This window comes from Taudactylus pleione, unplaced genomic scaffold, assembly GCF_031769625.1.
Source record: "Taudactylus pleione unplaced genomic scaffold, aTauple2 ptg000066l, whole genome shotgun sequence".
Lineage (NCBI taxonomy): Eukaryota > Metazoa > Chordata > Amphibia > Anura > Myobatrachidae > Taudactylus > Taudactylus pleione.
Genome location: NW_028284468.1, coordinates 5801309 through 5816426, shown reverse-complemented (window position 1 = coordinate 5816426; position 15118 = coordinate 5801309). Strand labels below are relative to the sequence as shown.

Sequence of the window (15118 nt, the reverse complement as noted above, 5' to 3'; positions counted from 1 at the left end):
TTCTTGTTGTGCCCGTATCTATCAGGAGAACAGGAAGTTGGCGTAGTCTCGGATTTCACTGCTCCATCCTTGATGTGAACACAGCAAAAATGCCTATGGGTGTCACATATGACTGACTCTTCCACCTATATATAATGCTTACAGAAATTATTATTAGTTTGCAATTCTCTTTTTTTTTATCCCTCCTCCCTTTCTGCTGTTGTCAGTGGATGCAGTGTGCAAATGAGGCAGATTCAGCAGCCTTCTAGTAGTATAGAAAGGTAGATCATGGCTGGTACCACTTGTGTGGCTGTTGTCTTTGTAATCAGCAATAAAGATGGGAATGCATCCCTTCTACTAAGGTGAGTCTTGGGGGTAAATTTACTAAGATGGGAGTTCTATTAAGAAGTGATGTTGCCCATAGCAACCTATCAGATTCTACTTCTCATTTATCTAGCACCTTCTAGAAGATAATACCTGGAATCTGATTGGTTGCTATGGGCAACATCACTTCTTAATAGAACTCCCATCTTGGTAAATTTACCCCATGGAGTCTTTTATTGCTGATCTCTCAGAGGGCTGCCATGTTGTGCTAATAGTGATACAAGGTGTGTAAATGTAAAATACTTGCCAGAAACACATTTTGGATGCAAAGACTGCGTCAATCCCTGTCACACCTGTATATCATTATTTAATATCGTATTACACAAATGCTATTTGTCCTGGTTAGCATGATTTGGGGTTACTTACAATACTCAAAGTGAAGAAGAGAAATGGAGAGTTATCTTCTTGTCATGTGTTAAATATATAATAAAACTAATATAACACACTACTGACATTTTATCAATGATAACCCAGGTTTAGAGGAACCAAATGAGGAAATCCACACACTGACAAGAAGAGGATTTGTGTCAAATGTCAACTTAATGGTTCAGCTTCAGTAACGTTCTTCTATTATTGTCCCATGTCATAGATAACATTACAAATAACTATTTTATTTTCATTTTATTGCATCAAAATTAAAGAGTACAAAAAGTAAAACCTTTCAATTCAGAGCATATGGCAAAAGTCAGCTGTAAGACCAATCATATTCTTAGTCATTAGATGGCTCTGTGCTTCCTCCCTTAATAGAATATGATACCAAATATTGGTACTGGCTCTACAGGTTTAGTAACTTTCTGGCAATACAAAAATAAATATGTAAACTCTGGTAAACCGTATTTTTCATTCCTGCTTATTTGCATTGGTAATGCCTAATTCCTACTTAATTGCATTGGTAATGCCTGTCTATCTATACTACATTTAAACAAGTAACAATCTAATGAGAAATGGTTTATGCATGGTGAAGGTTGGCACAACATGACCAGACTTATAGGAATCTTTAATTTTTACTTTTTTTTTTTATTTTTTATTATTATTGTCTAGCACCTAAGTCTATTAAGCTGTACTAGCTGGCTATGTAAGAGGGCCACAAGTTATTTTGACTTATATTACAATGCTAATTGTCCATAAATATATATATATATATATATATATATGGCCTGGATTTATCTACTTGTGTAGGTCATAGCTTCTTGTAACTGGTACGTGGTCTACTTAGCCTATTGCTGTACTGGCCTCTCTGCCAAAGGCTCATCCGGTCTGAGGAGGGTGTCCTGACTGTCTTCCTGTCTCTTTCTCCATCTGCGGAGCTGGAGCTGAAGTTGCAGTTTGTTAGTGAAGAAGAATTGCTTCCAGCCCATGTCCTGAGCAAGAGACCTCATCTCTGGGGTGACCCTGTCGCAGGATCTCGCCACAATCTGTTCCCATAGTCTTTCCGAATTGCAGATCTGTTAGGAAAAAATATTAACACTGTTAAATTGCTGATCTTTCAATTCTTTATGTACAATGGTATAAAGAGATGTACAGTGCATCCGGAAAATATTCACAGCGCTTCACTTTTTCCACATTTTGTTATATTACAGCCTTATTCCAAAATGGAATAAATTCATTCTTGTTCTCAAAATTCTACACACTATACCCCATAATGACAACGTGTAAAAAAGTTTATTTGAGATTTTTGCAAATTTAATATAAAAAAAAAAACACTAAGAAATCACATGTACATAAGTATTCACGGCCTTTGCCATCAAGCTCAAAATTGAGCTCAGGTGCACCCTGTCTCCAGTGATCATCCTTGAGATGTTCCTACAGCTTAATTCAAGTCTACCTGTGGTAAATTCAGTTGTTTGGACATGATTTTGAAAGGCATACACCAAGGGCTGCCATCAGGGGGGACTGCCGGGCCTGTAGTCCCGGGCCCGGAGAGAGAGGGGGCCCGGATGTCAGCATTAATGGATTATAGCGGCATCCAGAGAGAAGGCTCAGCGCTGCGCAGGCAGCATTCCAAATACGTTGCCAGCTGCGAGCCAATTAGAGCTCGCGGAACGGCAGCCAATCAGGAGCGGCCGCTCCTGATTGGCTACTTGCTGAACGACAACCAATCAGAAGCGGCCGCTCCTGATTGGTTGTCCTGCGAGCAGCCAATCAGCAGCAGCCGCTCCTGATTGGCTGCCGGTCCGCAAGCTGTGATTGGCTCGCGGTCAGTGCCATATTTGAAGTTCCACCGACGCTCTCTAGCTGGCTGCCGGTGCATAACTGCACTGCTGCGGTCCTGCAACCCGAGCCCCCGCTCTCTCCGGAGCAGCTGAAGTCAGTACATAGGTAAGTACATAGTATGCAGTAGCCTTTCACTGCGCGTCCGCCCCCCCCGCCCAAGTCCAGACAGCCTTCCCTGCCCTCTGCCTCTCCCCTACTACTAACAGCCCTCCCTCCCCTGTGCCTCCCCCCCCCCAATAAGGTTCAGCCTTCCCTGCCCAGGGAGGCCCTGCCTATTTTATTAGTACCAGGGGCTGCCACACAATTTCTGGTGGCGGCCCTGCATACACCTGTCTATATAAGGTCCCACACTTGTGGACAGTGTGCAATTGTCTGTAGACCTCCAAGACAGGATTGTTTCGAGGCACAAACCTGGGGAAGGGTACAGAAAAATATCTGCTGCTTTGAATGTCCCAATGAGCAGAGTGGCTTCCATCATCCGTAAATGGAAGAAATTCGGAACCGCCAAGACTCTTCCTAGAGTTGGCCGGCCATCTAAACTGAGCGATCGTGGGAGAAGGGCCCTAGTCAGGGAGGTGACCAAGAACCCGATGGTCACTCTGTTAGAGCTACAGCATTCCTCTGTGGAGAGAGGAGAACCTTCAAGAAGGACAACCATCTCTGAAGAAATCCACCAATCAGGCCTGTATGGTAGAGTGGCCAGATGGAAGCCACTCCAAAATGCACCTGAAGGACTCTCAGACCTTGAGAAGCAAAAGATTGAACTCTTTGGCGTCAATGCCAGGCCGTTATGTTTGGAGGAAAGCAGGCACCGCTCATCACCAATCTAATACCATCCCTTCAGTGAAGCATGGTGGTGGCAGCATCATGCTGTGGGGATGTTTTTCAGCGGCAGGAACTGGGAGACTAGTCAGGATAGAGGGAAAGATGAATGCAGCAATGTACAGAGACATCCTGGATGAAAACCTGCTCCAGAGCACTCTTGACCTCAGACTGGGGCGACGGTTCATCTTTCAGCAGGACAACAACCCTAAGCACACAGCCAAGATATCAAAGGAGTGGCTTCAGGACAACTCTGTGATTGTCCTTGAGTGGCCCAGCCAGAGCCCAGACTTGAATCCGATTGAACATCTCTGGAGAGATCTGAAAAGGACTGTGCACCGACGCTTCCCATCCAACCTGATGGAGCTTGAGAGGTGCTGCAAAGAGGAATGGGCGAAACTGGCCAAAGATAGGTGTGCCAAGCTTGTGGCATCATATTCAAAAAGACTTGAAGCTGTAATTGCTGCCAAAGGTGCATCAACAAAGTATTGAGCAAAGGCTGTGAATACTTATGTATATGTGATTTCTTAGTGGTTTTTTTTTTTTCATTAAATTTGCAAAAATCTCAAAAAAAACTTTTTACACGTTGTCATTATGGGGTATTGTGTGTAGAATTTTGAGGACAAAAATGAAATTATTACATTTTGGAATAAGGCTGTAACATAACAAAATGTGGAAAAAGTGAAGCGCTGTGAATACTATCCGGATGCACTGTACATGTACCGTAACTGCCTCAACTGTAACTGCTTCTGTCAATATGATCATCTATACTTCAAATATACGGCTACATTTGGGGAATTGTGTGTCTAAAGGTGCCCATACACGGTGCGATATAGCAGCCGATCCGACGGATTGGTATGATATTGCTGCTATATGGTACTGTGTGTGGGCATGATATCGGCCAGTGCGCGCTCCCGTGGAGTCGTACATCGCACCTCCAGATCTTACTGCATTCTCACTTGATCTGGGGATGCGATGTATGATCTCAAGCAGCGCTATGCGGGTGGGGGAGGTGGGTGCCGGGTGGTCGGGCAGCAGATCGCTCCATGTGTGGGGACCGTCCAATGTGTTGGCCATCGGATCAGCCGTCGCGTCCCAAGGTGCATACCGCACCGTGTATGGGTAGCTTTAGGCACAAATGTCAAAGTGGCGTAATATAGAATACTAAAGAGACTGGAAAACGTTTCTGTCTTTCTGCTGGATTTGGGGGAAGAGGAGTGTTAGGATAACATGTATCTGTCCTTCTATTAAGTGTTGGGGAAGAGAAGTGTTAGGATAAGTTTCTGTCTTTCTAATGGAAATGAGGGAGAGGAATGTTAGGGCATGTATCTGTTCTTGTGCTGGAAAAGCGGGAGAGGAGTGTTGGGGCATGTATCTGTTCTTGTGCTGGAAAAGCGGGATAGTAGTGTTGGGGCATGTATCTGTTCTTGTGCTGGAAAAGCGGGAGAGTAGTGTTGGGGCATGTATCTGTTCTTGTGCTGGAAAAGCGGGAGAGGAGTGTTGGGGCATGTATCTGTTCTTGTGCTGGAAAAGGGGGAGAGTAGTGTTGGGGCATGTATCTGTTCTTGTGCTGGAAAAGCGGGAGAGTAGTGTTGGGGGCATGTATCTGTTCTTGTGCTGGAAAAGCGGGAGAGTAGTGTTGGGGGCATGTATCTGTTCTTGTGCTGGAAAAGCGTGAGAGGAATGTTGGGGCATGTATCTGTTCTTGTGCTGGAAAGGGGGGGAAAAGAGTGTTGGGGCATGTATCTGTTCTTGTGCTGGAAAAGGGGGAGAGTAGTGTTGGGGCATGTATCTGTTCTTGTGCTGGAAAAGCGGGAGAGTAGTGTTGGGGCATGTATCTGTTCTTGTGCTGGAAAAGCGTGAGAGGAATGTTGGGGCATGTATCTGTTCTTGTGCTGGAAAGGGGGGAAAAGGAGTGTTGGGGCATGTATCTGTTCTTGTGCTGGAAAAGCGGGAGAATAGTGTTGGGGCATGTATCAGTTCTTGTGCTGGAAAAGCGTGAGAGGAATGTTGGGGCATGTATCTGTTCTTGTGCTGGAAAGTGGGGAAAAGGAGTGTTGGGGCATGTATCTGTTCTTGTGCTGGAAAAGGGGGAGAGTAGTGTTAGGGCATGTATCTGTTCTTGTGCTGGAAAAGCGGGAGAGGAATGTTGGGGCATGTATCTGTTCTTGTGCTGGAAAAGCATGAGAGGAATGTTAGGGCATGTATCTGTTCTTGTGCTGGAAAGGAGGGAAAAGGAGTGTTGGGGCATGTATCTGTTCTTGTGCTGGAAAAGGGGGAGAGTAGTGTTGGGGCATGTATCTGTTCTTGTGCTGGAAAATCGGGAGAGTAGTGTTGGGGCATGTATCTGTTCTTGTGCTGGAAAAGCGTGAGAGGAATGTTGGGACATGTATCTGTTCTTGTGCTGGAAAGGGGGGAAAAGGAGTGTTGGGGCATGTATCTGTTCTTGTGCTGGAAAAGGGGGAAGAGGAGTGTTGGGGCATGTATCTGTTCTTGTGCTGGAAAAGGGGGAGAGTAGTGTTGGGGCATGTATCTGTTCTTGTGCTGGAAAAGCGTGAGAGGAATGTTGGGGCATGTATCTGTTCTTGTGCTGGAAAGGGGGGAAAAGGAGTGTTGGGGCATGTATCTGTTCTTGTGCTGGAAAGGGGGGAAAAGGAGTGTTGGGGCATGTATCTGTTCTTGTGCTGGAAAAGGGGGAGAGGAGTGTTGGGGCATGTATCTGTTCTTGTGCTGGAAAAGGGGGAGAGGAGTGTTGGGGCATGTATCTGTTCTTGTGCTGGAAAAGGGGGAGAGGAGTGTTGGGGCATGTATCTGTTCTTGTGCTGGAAAAGGGGGAGAGGAGTGTTGGGGCATGTATCTGTTCTTGTGCTGGAAAAGGGGGAGAGGAGTGTTGGGGCATGTATCTGTTCTTGTGCTGGAAAAGCAAGAGAGGAGTGTTGGGGCATGTATCTGTTCTTGTGCTGGAAAAGCAAGAGAGGAGTGTTGGGGCATGTATCTGTTCTTGTGCTGGAAAAGCGGGAGAGGAATGTTGGGGCATGTATCTGTTCTTGTGCTGGAAAAGGGGGAGAGGAGTGTTGTGGCATGTGTCTGTTCTTGTGCTGGAAAAGCGGGAAAGTAGTGTTGGGGCATGTATCTGTTCTTATGCTGGAAAAGCGGGAGAGGAATGTTGGGGCATGTATCTGTTCTTGTGCTGGAAAAGGGGGAGAGGAATGTTAAGGCATGTATCTGTTCTTGTGCTCTGAAAAGGGGGAGAGGAGTGTTGGGGCATGTATCTGTTCTTGTGCTGGAAAAGGGGGAAGAGGAGTGTTAGGGCATGTATCTGTTCTTGTGCTGGAAAAGGGGAAAGGGGGAGTGTTAGGGCATGTATGTCTCCTTCTGATGGAATTGGGGTATATAAGTGTTGGAGCATATATCTCTCCTTCTGCTGGAATTGGGGGAAGATGAGTGTTGGAGCATATATCTCTCCTGCTGGAAATGGGGAATGAGGAGTGTTGGGGCATATATCTCTCCTTCTGCTGGAATTGGGGGGAGATGAGTGTTGGAGCATATGTCTCTCCTGCTGGAAAGGGGGAAGAGGAGTGTTAGGGCATGTATGTCTCCTTCTGCTGGATTTGGGGGAAGATGAGTGTTGGAGCATATATCTCTCCTGCTGGAAAGGGGGAAGAGGAGTGTTAGGACATGTATGTCTCCTTCTGATGGAATTGGGGGGATATGAGTGTTGGAGCATATATCTCTCCTTCTGCTGGAATTGGGGGAAGATGAGTGTTGGAGCATATATCTCTCCTGCTGGAAATGGGGAATGAGGAGTGTTGGGGCATATATCTCTTCTTCTGCTGGAATTGTGGGAAGATGAGTGTTGGAGCATATATCTCTCCTGCTGGAAATGGGGAATGAGGAGTGTTGGTGCATGTATCTCTCCTTCTGCTGGAATTGGGGGAAGATGAGTGTTGGAGCATATATCTCTCCTGCTGGAAAGGGGGAAGAGGAGTGTTAGGACATGTATGTCTCCTTCTGATGGAATTGGGGGGATATGAGTGTTGGAGCATATATCTCTCCTTCTGCTGGAATTGGGGGAAGATGAGTGTTGGAGCATATATCTCTCCTGCTGGAAATGGGGAATGAGGAGTGTTGGTGCATGTATCTCTCCTTCTGCTGGAATTGGGGGAAGAGGAGTGTTGGGACATATGTCTGTCTTCCTACTGGAAATTAGGGAAGAGTACTGTGTATCTGTTCTTGTACTGAAACTGGGTAAGATGAGCATTGGGGCATGTATCTGTTCTGCTGGGAATGGGGATGAGGAGTGTTGGAGCAGCTATCTTTATGCTGAATTGGGAATGGAATGTAACTTTAAAATAATAGAAACATAAATTATAGAAACATTACATTATGTTATAGTGCATCTAACATCATCTGTTTTTTTGTGTGGAAAATTCACAAGTTTCTTCTTTATATTTTGATGCTGTCATTTAATGTTGAAGATCAATTTTATATTTACTTTCCCAGATGTTACCACTATTTCTTCAACTTTTCCACGAACCTTGCAACTTTGTGGATCACTGAATTGTTTCTGCAAACATTAGCCACAGAAAATGTTTAGAAGCCAATTCTTAAAGCTCAGGATTCCATTCTGGACCCCTATATCCTTATACTCAGCACAACCCAATGAACATGAATTTACTACATTAACAAATTATCTACACTCTCAAAGACTTGCAGGGACAAGCGGAGTAATGTTCTACATTTGTCTTTATCCAAAAATGTTCATATTGGTCTTCAAGGCTCCCCAACCGTTCAGGTTTTAGAGATATCCATGGTTGAGCACAGATGGTTAAATCAAATTGACTGAGGTAATAATTAAGCCACCTGTGCTCAACCATGGATATCTCTAAAACCTGAACTGTTGGGGAGCCTTGAGGACCGCGTTTAGGAACCTTTGCTCTAAACTACGCCTTGTGTATATAAATACCTACAAGGCTGACTGTATTTTACATTCTAAAAGTAACTTTACATTGATATTTCTGCTTTGTACCATCTATGTACCATAAGGTGCAAAACTTACCTTCTTCACAAGTCTGAAAAGCTCTGCGAGTCCACGCATTTGAGGGGAACCAACTACAGAACTCTCAGTCCAAAATAAGCATGTATGACTATAGTGACTAATTCAGCCCTAATTCAGGGCTGTACATTTGCAAGAGGATCACACATCCTGAACATAGCAATGTCTGTGTACGGAAGCCATTCTGGGACAGTTTATACGTTTACCAGGCTCTGACTTACAAGACCTGGTGATAATGCAGTGGGATGGGAATAGCTAAGACAGAAGTCATAAGTAACAGGCACCAAGCAGCAAGTACAAATTGGGAAAGCAGAATAGGGATTACTTAGAACTGTATGTTAAGCTGGAGTTTTCTTTAATGAGGCATAAGTAAAATTTCTTCCTACAGTACTTAATGGGACAGATTTTCAGTAACTGGTTTGGGAGTTAATGCCAAGAAAGTCCCAGAGAAACCTTGAGTGAGGTGGACCACAGCCAACTGAGATTCAGCTGCAGAACATCTATCAAGGAATGCACAAGCACATAGTAATGGTTAAAGGGACCGTAACCACTTAAATGTATTTGCTTAATTGTCAATGAACAGGGTAAGGATTTATACAGAGTTATATGTCACCCCTCTATGCAAGCTGTGTATGTGTTATAATTTTGGTCCCGTTAATTATACCCCATTCCCAACTATGGGCCGTATTCAATGAGACGCGAAAAGACGAGATCCGCGAAAAAGTATCGCCGATTGCGTCTTTTTGCCTGTCGGAAACCTATCTCCGTATTCAATTCCACCCGCTTTTCGCATATGCGGAAAGTCAATGCAATGTAATAGGGGAAAAAGATTCGCCTCTGAATAGCAGGAGAAAAGAAGTGCAACATTTTTATTTAGGAGAGCAAACGTGGGGAAACCACTCAGAACCCTTGGGACAGCCCCCCAAGGACAACTGCGTCAAAACAATCCAGAAAAAACTTAAGGACACCCCAAAAAAGTACTTTAATTTTGGGGGCGAAAAAGAACAAAGTGGGGGGACAAATTCCAAAACTAGCGAAATAAGGTTCTGGGGGTGCTCTAAGAAGGGGTCCAGTGTTTTTGGGATTGCAGGTGCATTTATGACGGAGGAATTTCACTTTTGTTAAAATTTCACTTTAGAGACATTAAAAGATGCTAGCGCCCATTTTCAGGTACCCCAAATTTGCCAGGACAATATTTTCTCCAAAAAATACTGCTTTATGCCATTCTTCACCACTTCTGCAAAGACGCTAATTAGAGGCAATTGTACCAACTTAAGTACCCCAAACAGTTTTATTAGGACTAATCGGGCACTACTATATTGATCCCCAATGTTTCTGCATCTTTTTGGGGGTTCAGGCTGATTTTGCCGATTCTGACACCACTCTCCACCTGCTTTGACTTAGCGTGTCGCCGTTTTCGCGTTTTTTGGAACTGAATATGGCGAATAGCGGGCAAGCACACAATAAGTTTCCGCGGCCAAAAGACGCGATGTAGGCGAAAAGTCCGGCAGGCGGAACTTTATCGCGGGTGCGAAACTAATTGAATACCGCCCTTTGTCCCATACATCCCTTACCTCTGATTTACAGCCCCAAGATAATGTCCTGTTAGATTAGTATTACACTTCAATAACAAATAAAAATATTAGGTTAGAAATGAAGGCGTAACAGTAGCCACTGAAACCATTGAGGATGCCAGGAGGCCTGAGGACACACAAAGTTCGGGGAGATTCAGGCTACTGAGGCTTTGCACAACCATTTTTATTAGCCTATGGAATTCTGTACTTTTATACTATGTTTTCCTGCACATAATGCAAAATTCCTGACAAACTGGCACTGCCTCACTTTGTAATCACTGCTGACAGCTTTCCCTGAGCTAATCCGTGTTTGCGTGCTAAGAACACAGAGTGTAGGCTGTCTGCAATGTGCAGGAAAACTGCATATAAGAGCAGAGATGTCTAGGCTAATAAACATGGCTGTCACAGAGCGGTGCTATGTGGGGAAGTGAAGAGAAGTGGCAGGCCTCTTATATTCCTAACTACACCCTTAATTAGAATTGTGTCTATACAAGAAACAGCAAAAGGTATTCCCCATCACTCGGAATGAAATCAGCAATAAGATTTGAAGAGATCTCAGTTGCATATATTTGCAAAAATATGGCTAAGCCTCCAGGCCACGTCTCGGCGTCTCTGTATACTGGAGGTCCCTAATATTTAGTCTAAGTCTGGGGCACGGAACCCCCAAAAAGCCAACAAAGGCCAGCCAATGAGTTCTGAGAGGCATAGATGGTACCAGTGTTTGGAGGGCATGCTGGTTCCTGTAGTGCCATTAGGAGAACCTAGGGGTGACTCCAAGGTGAGCTGGCTCTCATTTCAGATATATTTGTGTATGTGCCGAGTGCTAGGAATACCTTTTGCTGTTTCTTGTTTAGCAGTGATTTTCAACCTTTTTCAACTCGCGCACACCAAACAAGATTTTAAAATTGCTAAGGCACATCATCGGTCCCCCATGGGAGAAATAAAACAGATATTGGTCCCCACAGAAAAACAAACACACACACATTGCCCCCACAGAAAAAAAATAAAACACAATGGCCCCCACAGAAAACATAAAAAAAATAAAATAACCAGCTGAGAAGGGTCACTGTCATCCCCGTCCTGTCCCTCATCGGCTGGGGTTGCTCAGTCACACTAAAGTGACTGAACACATAGTGCATAGTCAGGGGCGTTTCTAGAGAGGAGGGGGCCCGTGTGTAGTCTCTGACACAGGCCCCCTCCTCCCCGTCCGGCAGCGCACTGAGCTGTGCGCGGCCAGCGCCGGAGTTATAGACTCTGGGCACTAGAGTCTGTGCAGTCTATAATGAATGCAGTGGCCATTTTCCCTGTACTGCGCATGCGCAAATGACGGGAAAATGGCCACCGGAGCCATTTTCCAGTTGTTTTACAGCGCCGGACCCCCGCGCAGACGTGGGACTCCGGAGAGGTAAGTAATATTATGGGTGCAGGGTGTGCGGTGCGGGGCCCCCAGGACCCAGGGACCCGTGTTCCCCGCACACCCTGCACCCATTATAGATATGCCCCTGTGCATAGTGCAGACCATGGAGCAGTGTGCAGGCAGGCGTGCAACACGGCATACGTGACCTATGTCATGCCGCCGCATCTTCATAGGTCACAGCCCGGGCGCGCCTGAGCCTCCCAGGAGAGCCCAAATACTGCCCGAGCCAGCAGTACAAGTGAATTCAACTCTGACTTGGCTGACAGGGCTGTTTAGTCTATATATTTAGGGTTAGTTTTCAGACTAGGGGGGTTATGCAGGGGCGTAGCAAGGGCAGAGGCTTATCATTATAACATCTATACTGCCCACACTAATGCCTACTCTCTCACCTATAATAATGCCCCCTATATTACCCACATTATGTAATCCTCTCAACTGTTCCAACCTCCACCCTGAACCACACTCACTCCTCTGGTCTTAAGGTGGGTACACGCCTGACAGATATATCTGCAGATGATGGTTGGTCAAACACACTTAACGGCCATCATCTGCTTGTGCCCTCGGGTCCCGGCGCCCGTGGGGCGAGACCCGGCGACCGGTGGGCGTGTCCCACCCCCTTCCTCGCGGCTGCCGATATGTGTGTACGGGCGATCTGCAAACCGCCCGTACACACATGCCGATGGACAGATATGTCTGCATACATATCTGTCCATCAGCTGTGCAGTACAGCCAATGTGATATGTCGGTGAACGGCGACGTTCACCGACATATCACGGGTACACACTGGCCGACGGGCAGTAGATACATTGGCCGATCAATTGATCGGCCAATGTATCTGTCAGTGTGTACCCAGCATTAGTTGAGCCCACTTCCAATTAGAATGTAGTTCTCTCTCATGAGACCCTACCCTTTGTTTACATTTATTTGTCTATATGTGTCTGTTTTATTACGTCCTGTCTTCCCAATTACCCAAATCTATAGATTAATAATAATTTAATTTTAAACAATGGACAACATAGATTTTGTTTTAGTGATTATATTATAATTAGATAGGAACAGACATTGTTTAGGAGACCTAACAAAGCGAATGTTACGTGAATATTTTTGTCGGAGCACACTGTGTCACTGTACATTGCATTATTTTATTTTTAAATGTAGGTCTGTTTCTTACGCGTTGTGATGCAAGTGAGAATTCTTATATATGCTAAGCATGTTAAACATGCTATAATGATATATGCTATATAATAAATATATATATATATATTTTATTATTTTTTTTTAATTCTATATGTGATAATGAATTCGAGTAATAAAAGTGGTCAGGTTTTCTGCTTCAATGCCGGGCTGCTCTGCCTTTAACATATCACAGTTTGCAAAGGAACGGTGCCTTGGCCTGGCGGATTTTTTGGATTTCCTAACTCATGATTCAAAGCTACTGATTATGTGTAAGGGGGCAGAACAAAGCTCAGTATAGTAATTTCGCCACAAAAGTCCCTTAGCTGTCTGATCCAGAACTAACCTGGGGATTTCATGTATTTCCGAACTACAACAGGATTGCCAATAATCTCTTTAACACATTCCGAGCCAAAAGTCTTGGCTGTATATTGCTATGTTGTGAACATTTAGATTAGGTTCGCTGCAGCAGGAAGCCTAGAATCACCCAGTCATTACACTCATATTACTCTTGATAACCTGGAAGCAAGAGAAAACAGGAAGCAGTCGGGAAGCCGACAGACGAAATCCCGACCGCCGGCTTCCCGACTGTCTAATCCCGGCAGGGTACTAATGACAGGCGTCGAAATCCCGACGCCTACCATTAGACCTATGCCGGGAGCCCAACACCCTGCTTACCGATCGAAGGTGTGCCGGGCGCAGACAGCCGCTCGGGGGGGGGGGTAGGTTAGGGGCTCCCGGGCGGACTTAGGGGTAGGCACCCCCCGGGAGGTTAGGGTTAGGCTAGGCTAGAGGAAGGGGGTTAGGCAGCCCTGGGGGTGAGGTTAGGGTTAGGCACCCCCCCCGGAAGACTTAGGTTTAGGCTGCGGGGAAGGGGGGGTTAGGTTTAGGCACTTAGAGGGGGGTTAGGGTTAGGCACTTGGGAGGGAGGTTAGGGTTAGGCAGCAATAAGGGAGGGTTAGGGGGTAAAAAAAAGGCCGGCGGTAAATCATACAGATTGCAGAGAAAACTGTGCTTGCCATGAGATTCAGATCCCCCTCCTGGCTAAAAGAAGAAACAAAGGATTTTTTTTTTGGTCCTCTACACCTGAAGCAGCTATATAAACCAAAATTGCCTACTTTTGAAAAAGCATTTCAGGGAGATTGTCAGAGCAACACCTATGAGTGCGGCAGTAAAGTGGGTACTGCCACATATGAGAGGCGTATCATAAGCACATAGGGGCCCTTACAAACTTTTGCTATGGGACCTTCAAATACTTAGTTATGCCCCTGCATTTTAATGTATATATCTCTGATTTTTTTTTTATATACAGTATATAACAGCTTTATAATGGGGTAAGGTGCAATCAGGGAGATTAGTAGACTCTTTAGGGAATCAGGGAGATTACTACTATTTCAGGGAGTCTCCCTGACAATCAGGGAGAGTTGGCAAGTAATGATAAAACATGTACAAAATCTACCACAATATCAAACCAATTCAATAAGAACACAGTGAGTGTACTGTGTATTAATTTGGCAATATCCTTTAGCAGATATTGGGGTATATGCAGGGGCATTTCAGGAGAGGAGGGGACTCATGTGTAGTCTCTGTCCAGGGCCCCCCTCCTCTCTCTCCGTCGACCCGCTGCACACTGAGTGCAACGCTACACCAGCAGACTCTGGGCTCTAGAGTGTGCCCAGAGTCTACAGAGCATACGCAGGTCACAAGGAAAATGGCGCCTGATTGCGCGCTCCTGTGGGTTGTATACGACATCTGCTGGTTGGATGTGTGCTGCACGGTCACTCAGAAGATATCGTGCACAATCCCATGTTTCTGGATGCAGCTACTGAACGATATATATCGCGAAGACGCGCGCTATATTGATCAGTGTGAACAAGTGGCCGTAATGTTGTTCCGTCGATCGCCCCGTCACCGGGAAACACATTGTTATGATGTGTACCTGGCCTTAGAGTTGAGAGTAAGGAGTATGAATTGGACTCTGTAGGGGGAAGAGAAGTAAGTGTAATGTCTGATAGAGTGGGGAGGTAGATGCAGTCACTGGGACTGCATCTAATACAAATCCATCATATGTTATCTGGCTCAGCTGGTTTTGAACAGTTATTAAATGCATGTAGTGCTCTCAGGCTTACATATTACTTCAGCACGTGCCAATAAAATACTGGATTGAACCCATACTTGCCAACTCTCCCTCATTGTCAGGGAGAGTCCCTGAAATAGTAGCAATCTCCCTCTCTCCCTGAAGAGTCTAGCAATCTCCCTCATTTCATCCTTACCCCCATTATGAAGCTGTCATATTAAAAAACAGAGATATATTCATTCAAATGGGATCATTAGTGTCATTTCCTTGCATTGGTTATTATAAGGCACAATGATCCCTATGAATTTTTGCAAAGTATTATTGTGTTTTCATCAATAAACAGATCTTACTAACTGCTTTTGGGCTGGGTTTACATTTGGATGTAAGTCAGGTTTAGGACACGCCTCTCAGATTTAGCAGTA

At 45.2% G+C, this 15118-nt stretch overlaps 1 protein-coding gene across 1 annotated transcript in view; it reads right to left on the bottom strand.

Moving 5' to 3' along the window:
* Positions 1-1002: 1002 nt before the first annotated feature.
* The window catches only part of FBXO36 (F-box protein 36), an 84490-nt gene continuing 70374 nt past the window's right edge, over positions 1003-15118 (bottom strand). The window contains exon 4 of the mRNA XM_088466589.1: positions 1003-1808. Within this exon, the coding sequence (XP_088322715.1) occupies positions 1581-1808 (228 nt within the window). The 3' untranslated portion in view covers positions 1003-1580. The remainder of the gene's footprint in view (positions 1809-15118) is intronic.